At 39.1% G+C, this 15,711-nt stretch overlaps 1 protein-coding gene across 1 annotated transcript; it reads left to right on the top strand.

Moving 5' to 3' along the window:
- Positions 1-6,117: 6,117 nt before the first annotated feature.
- barhl1b (BarH-like homeobox 1b) lies at positions 6,118-13,407 on the top strand. Its single transcript, XM_084746479.1, has 3 exons — positions 6,118-7,392; positions 10,081-10,303; positions 11,688-13,407. The coding sequence occupies exons 1-3, from the start codon at positions 6,939-6,941 to the stop codon at positions 11,989-11,991; spliced, it is 981 nt and encodes a 326-aa protein (XP_084602605.1). The 5' UTR covers positions 6,118-6,938; the 3' UTR covers positions 11,992-13,407.
- The last annotated feature ends 2,304 nt before the right edge of the window (positions 13,408-15,711 follow it).

Genomic DNA, 15,711 nt, shown 5'->3' with positions numbered 1-15,711 from the left:
GCAGATAAATCTTTATGGAGTGCAGCCACATGGACACAAAGCAGACTATACAATACAGTCGCCTCACTGTGACATTTGCTCTCATGGAGAGAAAAGTTTATGATTCTCTGTTTCCTCTGGTCGCTCGAGTCTCAGTCGATAGAAGTGCACAAGAAATGTCAAATATTGCTCATCCCGCTCTGAAAGGCTGGCGTCTGCGGCAGGAGCCCAACTCTACTGATGGAGGATGAAGAAAAGGGGAAAAAGATGAAGAAGATGGAGAAACAGTTTCCCTCTCTGATGTTGCTGCTCGGGGAATGCCCTCCTGGGATGGCATCAAAACCCGCCTCTCCTGAAACCCTCTCACCGCGGGGCCACCGGTGACCAGCAGCCCCCCCGAGGACGGGGAGCTGTGGCAAAGATGGAGGCAGGGCTGAGCACATTGATGGCTGGAGTGATGATTTCCTTCACACACACAGACACAAATGCCCCCACTCATCCTCACACCTCCCTCCCACCTCCCCGTGGCCCTGGCCCTGCAGGCAACACACACACGCTCCCTCTACCTCACACACACACACCATGGTTAGGCCTCCAATTAAATCAAAAGTGGTTTGTTTTTATTGGTCTTTTGCGCTGACAAGTGGGCTATCATTCTGACGGCTCTACCTGTCAGTGAGCAGCTGAAAATCCTCCGTTGACAATGCCCAATGCTTCCAATTAGGGGAGAATCAGACTCCTGGCGCGCTAGCCATCTTTCCACCCTCCCCCCCAGGCCCACCTTCCCTCCCTCTTTTCCTCTGCACTCACTCCACGATCCTCTACCCATTCCCCTCTTTCCCTCTCACTCTCCTCCTCCTTCTTCTTCTTCCTCTCCTCCTCCTCCTCCTCCTCCTCCTCCTTTCCTCTTTCTCTCCAGGAGAAGGGGGTCTGTCTCCGCTGCAAATTACCGACACAAAACGAAGGTGGTGGCGGCGCTGGCGCTGGGAGCTGCCGGTCCAGGGCCCTGTCAGCATTAATGAGACGATGAAGGTTTATTTCGCCCGCATGCATGTGCTAAATTCTTTCTTGTGTGACAGCTGACTGGGAAATGTGAGTGTTAACCTTATAAAAGATTCAGCGGGTTCTCATTATTTTCTGTCAACTCCAGTACCTGATGGCGTTAAGGTGCATCATTTGCATCCCTGACTGGTCCAGGGGTGCAGCATCCAGCTCCAGAGCAAGCTCCTTTTTCCTTTTCCTTTTTTTTCTCCCCTCTGCCTTTTTTTCTAATGCTGTTTGTTTGTTGAGAGGAGTCATCTTTTTACATACATCCCCCCCTCGAAAGACACGCTTTTACTCGATGTTCCAAAACGACAGAGATGCCAAAGTTTATTCAAAGGCGACACACATTTTAACAAAACATATCCAGATATATATTTAACACTCAATTGAGCAAGTAAATAAAATGTTTTCTCTTTTTTTTCCCCCTCACCACAAAAAACCCATGAAGCATGAGGAGGCCCAGCAGGCATTATTAGCAGTAAAGCTTATGGACTGGATTCCAATAATGCAGAGAGAAAAAAATAAACAAAATAAAGCACATGTCCACAGATAGATTATTAACACTGACAGGGACTATTAGGATGGAACTGCACCAGTACATCTTTTTGTAGACTTCACATGATTGATATTTTAGTAATTAGTAAAAGAGCCTGATCAAAATAAAACATTAATATCAATATTGGCCATTAATACAGTTAAATTAAATTGTACACCTGTCAGCCCAGCAAGAGGAAAAACAGTCTGCACTTCACTGAAATAGCCCAAGGGTGCCAACTTTGTTTTGGTTAAAAAAAAAAATGAGTGGAAGGTGTGTGGGGCTGTTTAATGTGAATCAATAATAAAGTATTTTTATTTAACCATCTGATGAAAACAGGTGGAGAGAGGAGAAGTGAGGAGACAGACAGCAACTCACCGCTCGCTGACCATTTCCTGGAAACATTCCTGTTTCCTCTCTTTAACATGGATCAATATCAGCCTCCCACAGCATCACTGTGTCCATGTGTGTGGGAGAAAGCGTGTGTGTGTGTGTGTGTGTGTGTGTGTGTGTGTGTGTGTGTGTGTGTATTTCATCACTGGGGTAACAGTTGCACTGGCCCACAAATCCAGACCACTTCCTGGAAAAAAAAAAGAGGGGAGAGAAAAAAAATGGAGCTTCGCTTGACCAGAGGGACACTTGTCCAAAATCAGCAGCAGCATGAGCCAAATCATTACACTACACTAAACAACACACACACACACAAACACACACACTCTCACAGCTACAGTCTAGCCTCACTGTCTTCTGCCAAAAAAAGGACATTTCTCAGATTTTAAAGGATTTAGAAACTTTACCTCAAGCCTATATTGTTCAATTTAATTGCACAAAAACATTTTATTTTAATAAATTGCACTTGATCTATTTTAACACTAAAACAATTGTTTATTTAATTGAAAATGTGAAAACTCAACTAAACAATCCAGTGATTTACAGTGCAAAGCAAAAATGTTTCTATCAAGAGGTTCTCCATGTGAGGATTTTTTGGAGCTGATACTGATACCTATATTAGAAAATAAAAATTTCTAATATCAATATATTAACCAGGATTCCTTATTTATATCTAAAAAATGTAAAATTACATCAGGAGACAGAAACATAAACTTTTGCTTGTATTTTTATTAATTATAAATAACTATAAAACACAAATAGAACAAGTTGAATTAACAAAAACGATTGAAAATAGATAAAATGCTGCTATGAAACAAAAAATAATAAAATCATTTTGCATTTTATTATGTAAAAATAAAAATCACACAACATATACGCTGATATAGACTGATATAGCTGTGCTATAGGCCAATATCGGGCCGATAACATCTTGCGAGCAATATATTTGGTTGGCTCTTGTAAATTAATACAAAATATTTTATGTAACATATTTTATTTGTGGAAGTATATAGTATGGCTTACAAGATTTAAGAGTCATATTTAACTAATCCTAATGCAAAAGAAAAACAAACAAACAAAAAAACAGCAAAAAACAAAAATAAGACATATCCCAAAATTCAAACCAACCAATCCATCCACCCAATTTTACTGTAAAATCACAATATAATATCAATTAGAAAGACAAGAGACGGACAGAGAACTAAACACAACAAATATTTTTGAATATTTGGGTTTGGTTGGACAGACTAAAATGTTTCATTCTGCTGTTGAAAAATCTCTCTCAAGTGTGAGATTTTCGTCATTATATATAATTTTAACATATTTTAGTAGCGAAGTGTGTGGCACACAGGATTTAAAGATCCAGTATCTCCATTTTTTCATATTTAATAAATCACAATGGAAAAGAAAAGAAAACAAACACCCCAAAATTCAAACAATTCCATCCACCCAGTCAAGTAGCCTTAATGTTCAGTTAAGTTAAGGTTCTACAGTACAATCATTTTAATTTTACTGTAAAACTACAGCATGGTAACAGACAGACAAGGGACAAATGGAGGATCAGATACGCCAAATATCTGGGAGTATTTGGGGTTTTTTTTCTAACATTTTAAAAGATAAATAAAATAAACAAAATAATTAATAATAAAAACAATACTTAGTTGCAGCCATAGTCTATATAATGTAAAATTATCACTATTCCCCAAATCTTGTGAGTAAGCATGTTATGATATTGTGTCTTTGGAAATCCTTCAAAACTTCAGTTATTTAATTGTTGGTTTGTCTGTGAACACAACCAATTTAATTTCACATAATTTGACACAAAAATGTGGGTAAAATAAAGACATAAATTGAAAGAAGGTTGGGTTATAAGGAATTAAAATAAAAAATCAAATAAATTACGACTTTTGAGGTGTTTTAAGAAACAAATCAGAATAATTAAAGCTTCTACAAGTTTCAAAGGCCATGTGGTGATGACCACAAAGAGGAGGAAGAAGTCCGTTTAATCAGCTTATGATTTATTTACTACATTATTACTGGAGCCAGTGGACACGCAGCGCAGTCAGGATAAAGAAGAGAAGAAGACAAAAAAAAAAAAAAAAAAAACTGAGAGAAGAAGAAAGCATCAAACCACTGCTCCTTTTCATGCACCAGCAGAGGAGAAAGAAACAGCTAAGTCAGGGTGTGTGTGTGTGTGTGTGAGAGAGAGAGAGAGAGTGTGTGTGTGTGTGTTGCCTTATATCTGTGTTGTCCCCGCCTCGTATGTGACAGCTTGCAGCCGTGATGGGACCCCATGGGAGCGGGGAGCGGATTCACTAACCTGCCGGTGTCTGAGACCGACGCGCGCCTCCAATCTGGTGGTCACATGGGGTGGATGAGGAGGAGGAGGAGGAGGATGCGGAGGGTGTGGGTGGGTAGAGGAGGGGGTGTCGATGATGATGAGAAAGGGGTTAGTTAGATTATTAGGGGCTGTCGGGGCCGCCGTACGGGGCAAACTGTTGTGCGGGATGGAGCTGAAAAGTGCGCACAATGGTATTTCACGCGTGTTAAAGGTGAAAAGTGCGCACAATGGCGCTTGAAGTTTTGCGTCACGCTGCTCGGACTATTGTACGCAACCACCAGGGGACTATTAGAGAGTTATTATGCTCTTAATGATTGACTGTTTGTGCTCCAAAACAAAAGCTTTATTATATTTTTCTTCCTCAAATTATTTTATTTTGAAAGGCAATATAAAACCATATATTGTCAACGGGGCCCAGAGCGTATCTATAAAGATCCTGAAGTTGAGATTAGAGTAGCAGCATCAATCAATTACGAATTGATTATTAGATAATTACTGTGCTTTTTAATGATTGCCTGTTACTGCTAAAAAACAAAACAGTTTGTCTTTTTCAAAATCAAATGATCTTACTTTGAAAGGCAATACAAAATAATATATTGTCAAGGGGGCCAATGTGTATTTGCAAAGATTTTGAAGTTGAGATTAGAGCTGCAACGATTAATTGATTATGAATTGATTATCAGATAGTTATTATGCTCTTTAATGACTGGCTCTTAAAGTTTGAAAACAAAACCTTTACTCTGTTTTTCATCCTCAAATTGTCTTATTTTGAAAATCAACATTAAATTTTATATATGCCCTGAGTGGCCACTGAACATCTACAAAGTTGAGTTTAGAGCTGCAATGATTAATCAATAATTAATCTATTATTAAATTAATCGCCAGCTGTTTTGATAGTTGATTAATCAGTTTGATCTCAAGGGAAAAAAGACAAAATACTCTGATTTCAGCTTCTTAAATGTGAATGTTTCTTTTTTTCCCACACCAAAATGAATATATTTAGGTTGAGGACGAAATAAGACATTTTCTGACACTGTACAGACAAAACAAGTATTCGATTAATTGCGAAAAAAATAATTGTCAGATTAACCAATGTTGAAAAAAATCATTAGTTACAGCCAAGGTGACATTTTTGACTGAAGGCCAAAACGTTGAACACCTAAAATAAAATTCCAGAGTTTAATGGCCAATGAAAAAAGAAAGAAAAAAGAGACCTGTAGCAAATTAAGATAGATAATTAGATTAGATATATAGATTAGATGTCTTCTTTTCATAACAATGATGATGATGATGATAATAATAATAATAATAATAGTAATAATAATAATAATAATAATAATAATAATAATAATAAGAATAATGACATGAATTTGAATCCAAACAATGTTAAATCTATTAAGTAGATAATAAAAACTAAAAATCAAATGGTGATAACAAAAAGTCAAAATGTTCTAAATGTGGAGAGAGAGGAGCAGCTGTGGAGGTGGGAAAGAGATCCGGTGAAAGACGGGGAGTCGAGAAGAAAAACACACCGAGCCCGCTCCACATAATAACCCCATTATAAGCCTCATCAATGATGTAATGAAAGCAAACAGTGTGAAAATTGCCTGTAAACAGTTGGATCTGAGTCTCCTGATGAATTCAGTGTCTCTTTTATCAAAGCGAGGATGAGCCAGAGAGGATGGGAGACGCAGGGAGGGAGGATGGGAGGGAGGGTGAGTGGGCGTGTAGGGAGGTCCACTTCCAGCTCCCCTCAGCCAATGAAGGCTTGTCACAGGGGACTCACGTGGCCGAGGCGCTCTTAAAACCTAGCTCCTGACTTTTCCTCAAGTTCAATTTTTTGGGATTCCCTCCCACCTCCCATCACATCTCGTCCTTTTTACTTGCCAGTTGTGACTATTTAACCCAGTTTACCTCTGCGTTTTTGCGCTTGTGCGGCGCGCATCGCATCGTTCCTCTTTTTTTTTTTTTTACGCTGCTCTCTTTTGCTGCTGCAGCTCTCGGACTCCTCTTTCTCTCTCGGTCTGCTTCGTGCTTTGTTTTTAAAGGTTTTGTTGTTCCGTTTGAAATAATGCGGACAGTTTTCATGCATCGCCTGTGTGGACACATGACAAGCTGTCCTCCGCTCCTGTCTCAGGTCTGACGCGCCTGAACCTGTCCATGGTGCTGAAACGCGAAGACGCCGGTGCGCTGCTGCTGCTTCCTCTGCTCCACAATTTCCAGAAATAGTCTTTATTTCTGCGTCTTGGTGAGATAATTTCAGCAATAACTGTCACAACAGAAGGAGTTGCTCTTGGAGGAAGCCGAAAGAATCGATTGTGACTCCTCAGCGGCTGCATCGATTTCAGGAGGACTCATCTTTCCAGACTTGACAAAAAAACAAGAAGAAATCCGGACGCATGGACGATTGTTTTAACGCAACTTAGCCTGGAGATATTTCCTCTTTAAAGCACCAGTTGGGGAGCTGGAAATAGCGGATGAATAATCTTCATTTGTAGCGTATCCAGAAACATTTTCCTTGGTGCGGGGAGGGGGGTTCTTCCTCAGCTGAGACTTTAACACCCCCTCCTCCCTCCCTCCCTAAAAAAAAAAAAAATCAAACTTGTCCTGAATACCAAATGGTAGTTTGAGGAGGCCTCGGCGAAGACAATGGAGGCGTCCGCCAACGGGTCCAGTTTTGGCATAGACTCGCTGCTGTCCCACAGGCCCGGGAGTCCCGTGTCCAAGGGGGACAGCCTGGTGGGGGAGTGCCGCTCGCCTCTGGAGTTCAGCCCGCGATCAGACGTGGAGAGCGGCTGCTCGTCGCCACCGTCGCCGCGCCGGGAGTGCGTGGAGGAGGTGGCCCAGAGGCAAGGTCACGGCGTGGGCCTGCCGCCGCACCTCCAGCACGCGGCGCAGATCTCTGCGGGGTCGCAGCAGAGGACCGTGACCTCGTCCTTCCTCATCAGAGACATTCTCGCGGACTGTAAGCCCCTGGCCGCCTGCGCGCCCTACTCCAGCAATGGACAGCCGACTCAGGAGGCGGGCAGGCTGGCCTCCAAGATAGCGGACGACTTTATGGAGAAAATCCACAGCAACTCGTCGTCGGACAGCGAATATAAAGGTAAGGACAGAAAACTGTGTGGGAACGAGCTGGAGATTTGAGGTGAAACTGTTTTCGCCTTGTGTTTTCAGACTGGACTTTTGTCTGCTGTACAGAAATATTTACTCTTTTTAAAATGTGATTGCAGCTGCATCTGAAGAATTTTATTCCTCTGAGTTTTTACAAGACTACATTTTTACCTGTAGTTCAGCTGCAGCTCGTCTGTTTTTGGTGCTTATTTTAATGTCTTTAAAACTAATTGGTAAATTTGTACAAACCTCATAAAATAATAATCCAATAATAAAACAAAATGGGTTTAGAGGTCTGTGGGGCAATCTGGAAAAACAGAGTTGGAACAACAACAAAGTAAATTTCAATGAAAGCCGAAACTGTTATTCAAAATAAAAATATTATTTAAGCATTTCACTACACTTGATAATGAAAAAACATTTAGATGTAGTACAAAGATATAAACTTAATTAAAATATGTCATTCTTTTAGGTGTTTTGGTCAAATTTTTCCAGATTGTTTTATTACATTAATAATAATAATAATAATAATAATAATAATAATAATAATAATAATAATGTATTGTTTAATAAACTCAATATATAAATACATTAAATTAAATAATTTGTAGAAAAAGTTTTGAAAAACTAACATATTGATCTTTATTAATAAACTAACAATACATTATATTAACAGCAGGCCACTGGACGCCATCAATAACGCCACGACGAGCCGCTGCTCCGCTGCTGCATCGCGGTGGTGGAAACGTGAGATTTGTCGGACTAATAATAATGAGTTCATTATCATTAAGTTTGTACATTTAAAATCAACCGGCTGCATGCCCTGGGTGTATGCGCGGCGCGTTTCAAGCTTCTCGCATTAGCGGAATATCCAGAAAGCATCTGTTGATGTCAGGGAGGCAGGAGCGGCAGAGATGACGGGTCGCCTCCAGATAAATGCCATCAAGGGCCTCTCTCTGTTTCCAATCATGTCAGCCATAACAGACATGTCACCTCCATTGACAGTTTAATGAAGCAGTGCCTGGAAAGACGACGACCGCTGTAGGCGAGGGAAAATATCAATTTAATTTAATTTATTTTAATAATACATCTAAAATTTTCTATTATTATTATTAAATTATTTTATTATTTTATATTATTGTATTATTCTTGTTTTATTCATTTCTAGTCTAATTCCTCACTTTTCTTGTAAAGCTATTGATACGGCTTAGCGTAATCAATTCCGTGAGTGCGCGTGCGTGCGTGCCTATGTGCGTGCACGTGTCACGGCGCGGATGGAGCTGCTCATCGACGCGCTGATTGATTGAAGGAGCCGCGGGGCCCACAGAGCGCCTGCACGGTGGCTTTGATTTCCGTCAAACCGCCCTCTATAATATTTCAGGGATTTGATGCAATTTGTCCCTCGCGCTAATCAGATTTGTAAGCGCGCGCGGCCGCAGCGCAGCGGCTCTTGATTTGCGCTCATTTCCGCGCTCCTGTGAAGTTCCTGCGGTCGCGGTTGAAAGGCTCTGTCCTTCCCTTGTGGCTCAATTAGGCGGATTATTGTGCTTCTTGAGACGACTCAACTATTCAACTACCAAGATCTCTCGCCTCGCTCGCTTCTTTTCTTTTTCTTGTTCTTTTTCTTTCAGAGAATTGACTATAAGGAGTGTAGCTGTATATCAATGCTCGCCCTGACATGACACCACGCAGAAAAAGAACAAAGGCTGACGGGAGAAATATCAGATTGGAAGTGTGAATATTGGAAGAAGCTTTTCATAACAATTTAAGACCATATCAAATAGCTCCATATAGCCCATAGGCACCGTCTCCAGCGTCGTGATTTCACGCTGTAACACTGACTCTTCTCAAATGCACACAAATAGTTATAAAAACCCAACATGCTTCTAAAATGTTTTTTTTTTTTAAACATTTTTAACAATAAATGCTTGAAGCGTTTTTGTCTTTAAAATTCGCATCAAGCAAATAAGCTATGCCTGACTCACTTTGTTCAAACGAGTGATTTAAAATCATTCAAAATACAAGTTTTATTCTCTGCGGTCGCCTCGTTTTTTCTCACACTGATGTAAAATATAATAAAATTACATGCATAAACAAATTAAGTGTTACATAGTTCTAAAGTTGGACTTAATTGCTTTTTTGCAAGGAGTTGCTCTGCCTTTAAAAATATTAAATTATTTTTCTTTTTTTTAGCTGTATAAAAATAATAAACCTACCTCATCAATCAACCAATTAGGCCGTTATTTATATATTCTATGCAGCGCAGCTCAGTGTTTTCCCATTTAAACACAGATATTGAATGCTGTTTGAATTCTGTTTTGATCAGCTTTAGACTGTGTCATATTTGATCTTTTCTCCTGAATATAAGTCCTTGATCAAAGGAAGCAGCTTCACACTAATGAAAAGCTACAGTGTCATAAAATGAACTCATTTTAATGCGTTTCTTTAGTTCAGTTTTATTTTTCTGCCTTACATGATGCTTCTGCACAGATTTATTTACGCCTCCGACCACTCAAAGATGGATGTATCGTTATTAAGGGGCCTTATTGGCTCTGTTTTCGCAGTTTTCTGTTCCTTTTTAAAGATAAGATAAAATAGACTTTTTTTGATCACACAGCGGGGAAAATTAACATGTTCTTGTCTCGTCCTCTTCTTTTTCGGCACCGTGTGTGTCCTCCAGTGAAAGAGGAGGGGGACAGGGAGATCTCCAGCAGCAGAGACAGCCCTCAGGTCCGGCTGAAGAAGCCCAGGAAGGCCCGGACGGCCTTTACGGACCACCAGCTGGCGCAGCTGGAGCGCAGCTTCGAGCGGCAGAAGTACCTGAGCGTCCAGGACCGCATGGAGCTGGCGGCCTCCCTCAACCTCACCGACACGCAGGTCAAGACCTGGTACCAGAACCGGAGGTAAGGACACTAATGCCGGACTGGTGCTGGTGTACTTAAGAGGGAGGAGGGAGGAGGGAAGGAAGGAAGGAGAGGAGGGGGGGGAGGAGGATAATCTGGTTTCTCACGGCTGGCTCATGACTAGATGGACACAGGGACGCCATGTTTTTTCTTTCACCATCAGCCTAAAGGTGACATGAGTTCACTTCACTGAGTCACTGCTATTTTAAGTCTGCAACTATTATTTTTCATTATTGATTAAGCTTGATTAATTGATTAATCTTTTGGTCCAACAAAATGCAAAAAAAATAGAGGATAAAATTTTGTCCAACAAAGAAATTCAGTTATCTGTCACAGAAACGTTAAAGAAGAACATAAATAGGTTTGGTAAAGTGAAACCAGAAACATGTTGGTATTTTTTAAGGTTAATGCTTGTTAATTTATTATTTATGTTGTTAATTTCTTGACAAAATAATTTATTAATTTTCTTACAATCTAGCCTTTAACTTTTACTTTAAAATAACATTCATCACTAAGAGTGATTATTGATTGACAGCTGATTTACTGATCAGAAACATTTACCAAATTGGAGAAAGCTCCCATGATGCTATTTGTATTTTATTTCATTTTTGAGCAACTTTGATTTTTAGCCTCTTCCCCCTTTCATCCAAGAGGCTTTTGTCTTTTGCCAGGGCGCCACTGAAAATAAGAATTTGTTGCTTGTGACTTGCCTGGTTAAATACAGGTGAAATAAAACAAAATAATAAAATAATATTTATTCCAATTTTTAGCTCTCTATTCAGAACAAAGAAAATACTAAAGATTAAATCATGGCCTCACATTTATTGGGACGCTTGGTCAGCCCTGAATTAAAATTAAAATGACACACAATGACCCTGCAAATAGTTTGCAAACCGCACCGTCATCTCCCTGCGAATAAATAAATCAAACTCCATGCAGCAGCAGCAGTAAGAGAAACCGTCTTCGTCGATGTAAAAACACGTTTTCTACAGTTTTCGGTTCATTTATTTGTCCGCAGTTTTGACTCGCAGGCAGCTAAATGACATAAATAAATATAAAAACACAACACTTTGGTGTATGAATAATGCATCTTTGCATGTGTGCATATCAATAATTCAAACAAACCACTATATCTACTCAATTATCTTTATTATGAATTATTCACCTGCATGGAGTGCATACTGGCAATCTAACAGACGGGTTTTTCTTGGGTGTGAATACAAGTGGCAGGTTGGAGATTTTGGTGATTTAAAAAGAAAAAAAAAATAGAAATATGGCTGACTTCTAATTGGAGCTCAGGTAAACAGATGGGAGTTGTTCGGTGTGAGATTCAAACACACTTTGCACATGCTAAAGGCTAAAACAAGGTTTTTTTCTCCTCCAGGACAAAGTGGAAGAGGCAGACGGCGGTGGGACTGGAGCTGCTGGCGGAGGCTGGAAACTACTCCGCCCTGCAGAGGATGTTCCCGTCCCCGTACTTCTACCCGCAGAGCCTGGTGTCCAACCTGGACCCCGGGGCGGCCCTCTACCTGTACAGAGGCCCCTCGGCGCCCCCGCCGGCCCTGCAGAGACCGCTGGTCCCGCGGATCCTGCTGCACGGGCTGCAGGGGGGCAGCGAGCCGCCCCCTCCGCCGCCTCCTCTGCCCCCCATGTCAGGCGTGCTTCCCCGGCCGGCTCAGCAGCGGTGAGCCGGCCCCTGCAGATTTTTTCTTGTCTTTTTTTTTCTTCTTTCTTCTTTTTTTTGTACGCTGAACTTGGCAGCTTTTGGACTCATGAGAAGAAATAAGACAGAAAAAGATAAAAAACGTGACGAACACACGAAAAAGAAATAAAAACTGTTCAAGGCCTTTATATGGTGCGAGATTTAGGCTGAACCCTGTGGACTCAGACTGTCTGTGTGGAAGGATTTTCTTCTGTTTTGTTGGGACATGAGCTTTATTTATAATTTATTTATTTTTCGATATAAATCAAAGCACCTAAGTTATGTATTTATTTGATCCAAGCTTCAGTATTTTCAGTGTTTTTCCCAACAAAAGACACAATTGTTGGTGGCACTTTGACCTGCAGTTCAATGCCAATTAGACCCCCTATTGGCATTATTATTATTATTATTATTATTATTATTATTATTATTATTATTATTACGTGGACGTTTGAGGTGGAAACGAACCATGTAATTTGAATATAATGTAGTTAGAGGATCCAAAGGAAGAATTAGCATTTTGTTTCTTTTTTAAATCTGTCTGATTTTTCTTTTCACACGAAGAACAAGATGAGCAGCAGTCATAAACCTGTAAATAAGAATATTTTGCATTTTATTCGAAAGAGACTGATTTTAAAGATTTTTTTTGTTGGATTTGTTTGATCTATTAGTGCGTCTTTTTTAGACCACGGTGATCCAGTTAAACATAATAGGCTAGATTAGCCATCAGAAACTATACAGGCGAACAAAACATGAAAAAAAAAACATATCTGTCTGAGAAATGATGGACTACCTGCCTGGACCCACATGTAGGCACCAACACGAGAGCTACGGAAAGAAATAAATCTATATAAAAAGTCTTTTTCTTGTTCTTAGTTGAAGTTTTAGCGGAGTAAAAATGTCAAGTAATTTATAAAAAAAAAAAAAAGCAGTTTTATCCCTGCAGAGGGGGAAACGGGGGACGCAAACACCTCTAATGTTTTTATTTTACATTTTTTCGATCAACAAACCGATCGGACTCGGGTCCACGTCCAGGTGTAACTGCCTGTTGATTTGCTATCGATGTATTTGAACAGACGTTGTGCATTATACTTATGTTATTTCATATGAAGCCGTGATAATTGTTATACTCTCCTTTGGTGAAAAATGTATATTGCAGATATCAAACTTGTGGAGTGGTTCTCGTATATTTCCTGGATCGTTTTTTTTTTTTTTTTCTTTTTTATTTGGATCATTTTTTTTTTTCGTTCCTCTCTAGCTTCCCCGAAACTCTCTCCCCTTATTTCGTGAAGTTCATTTTTTGGTGAAGTTCACAGCGAAAAGTTGGACAGAAAAAAAAGGGGGGATTTGATGTAAAAGAGAATTACTTTTATAAATGTGGAAATAAAAGTCTTTCATTTAATCACGTGGCTGCTTGAATATGTGTGAAACAGAAATGCCACGAGCGGCTGTCAGGTGGAATCAACACATGGATTTATTTAGGCTGTTCTTTAAAATGAATACCTCCACGTAAAACCTGCAACAGCTGGATTAAATATCACCTAACACAGGCTAACACCTGATAGTCTAATGCAACAAATATCTCTGCTTCAAGTATAATACTGTTGGTTTCATTTTTGTTCAGATTGCACAAGTGTTGATTCGTCTTGTGGTGTCTGAAGCTGCATTCTGTGAGTTGTATTTCGGACTGCAACAAGATTATTTTCATTATAGAGTCATCTACCGGTTATTTTCACGATTAATTGATTAATCGTAAACGTAAAAAAAAAGAAAGAAAGAAATAGGTGAGAATTATTTCCCCAGAGCACAAAGTGATATCTTCATATTGCCTTCCCCCCAAAAAAGACTCTTCTTTTACTATCATAAAGAAAGACAGCAGATCTATGTTGTCAAAATAGATGGCAATTTTTTACAAATCAATTAAGCTAATCATTGCGGCAGTTACATTAGATTACCAGGTGCTGCTGTTTAGTCCATCTACTGAAACAGAGCGACAATGTTTAGTTAATCAATCCATTAATTCTCAACTCTCTAATTAATTTCCAACTATTCCGATGATTGATTAATCGGTTTGCTTCTTAAATGTTAATATTTGCTTGTTTCTTTACTCCTCTCAGACAGTAAACTGAATATCTTTGGGCTGTGGACAAAACAAGACTTTTGCGGATGTCATCTTGGGCTTTGCGAAACACTGATCAACATTTTTCACCATTTTTTCTGACATTTTACAGACCAAACAATTCAACGATGTGGTATTGTATTTAGGGCTGCAGCAAAGAACTGTTTTCATTATCGATTGATCTGCTGATTGTTTTTACTATTAATCAGTCAAAATATTTTTGAAAAAAGCACATCATAGTTTCCCAAATCCAAAGACTGGTGATTTACCATCATAACTAAAAAAGAAAAGCAGCAAATTCTTACGTTTGCTTGCTTTGCTTTAAAAAAAAAAAAAAAAAAAAAAGGACTGCTCAAAATAGTTGGCAATTAATTTTATTTACATCAACTTATTGAATAATCGACTAACTGTCGCAACTCCATTACACTGTATTATGACGTGTCGCTGCTATTTTGTCAATCCACCATAGGGTGGCAACTAAGGATTGTTTTCATTATTGATTAATCTGTCAATCATTTTATCAGTTAATCGATTAGTTATTTGGTCCAGAAAATGGACATTCCAAAATGTCTTGCTTTGTCCACAGCCCAAAGATAATCAGTTTACTATCAGAGAGGAGTAAAGAACATTAACATTTAAGAAGCTGAAATCAGAGAATTTGGACATTTTTTCTTTAGAAAATTATCCAAAGGGTTAATTGATTGTCAATATAGCTGACAATTAATTCAATAGTAGGCGACTAATTCACTCATCGACTGTGCACATTAGCTTTAGCCTTAACAAAACTCTTTTCAGGATAATCTTCCTATAAAGAATCACACAGCTGTGGATAATAATTTCTTTTTCTAACAAAAATTCTGTTTAACATATTTTGACACAAAAATGTAATGTTTTAACAACCTAGTTTTGTGCCAAACTAAGCATCTGTATTTGACCAAATGAAAATGCACAAAACACTATTTAAAGTATACACAGAGGCCTTGACTGCCCCACTGTTAAAAATATGAGTGTTTTCATTATAAACTGATCTGAACACATGTCAGTGTCAATGAGCAAAGGTTGAGGAGATGGGTGCTGTAGCTTTAATTAAAACATCTCCACTTTTCTGGAGGCAGCTGGAAAATAAACACAATTTGAAGGGCTTGCAGGTTTTCTATTAGAGGAAACGTGTTAGAGTGAATTTGAGAACATGCCTGTCAAACGACTTCTTCCTCCTCTGTTTGGTTTAGCGTCGTTGATTTAATTTGTTTAATGTTAAGATGAAAACGTGGAAGAAAAAAAAAGAGAAGTTAATAAGGGTGTCACTAGTGGAGAAAGTACTTTAACATCCTGTTTTCTTAACCTTTTCAAAAGAAGAGCAGAGATTTGCAAGAAGATTTCACTTTATAAAAGGGATGTAACAATACCAGAAATTCAAGGTACGATAATACCACAATAAAAAATTCATGATACAATATTTAGCACTATATTTGAAAAAAGAAATAAAAGTTAATAAGGATTTGACTGGTGGAGCAAGTAGTAATTTAACATCCTGTTTTCTTAACCTTTTCAAAAGAAAAGCAAAGGTTTGCGGAGATTTTTCTTTTT

Source organism: Lutjanus erythropterus, chromosome 20 (genome assembly GCF_056507025.1).
Source record: "Lutjanus erythropterus isolate fLutEry1 chromosome 20, fLutEry1.hap2, whole genome shotgun sequence".
NCBI lineage: Eukaryota > Metazoa > Chordata > Actinopteri > Lutjaniformes > Lutjanidae > Lutjanus > Lutjanus erythropterus.
Note: the sequence above shows the minus strand (reverse complement) of the source record. Positions and strands in the feature narration are given on the sequence as shown.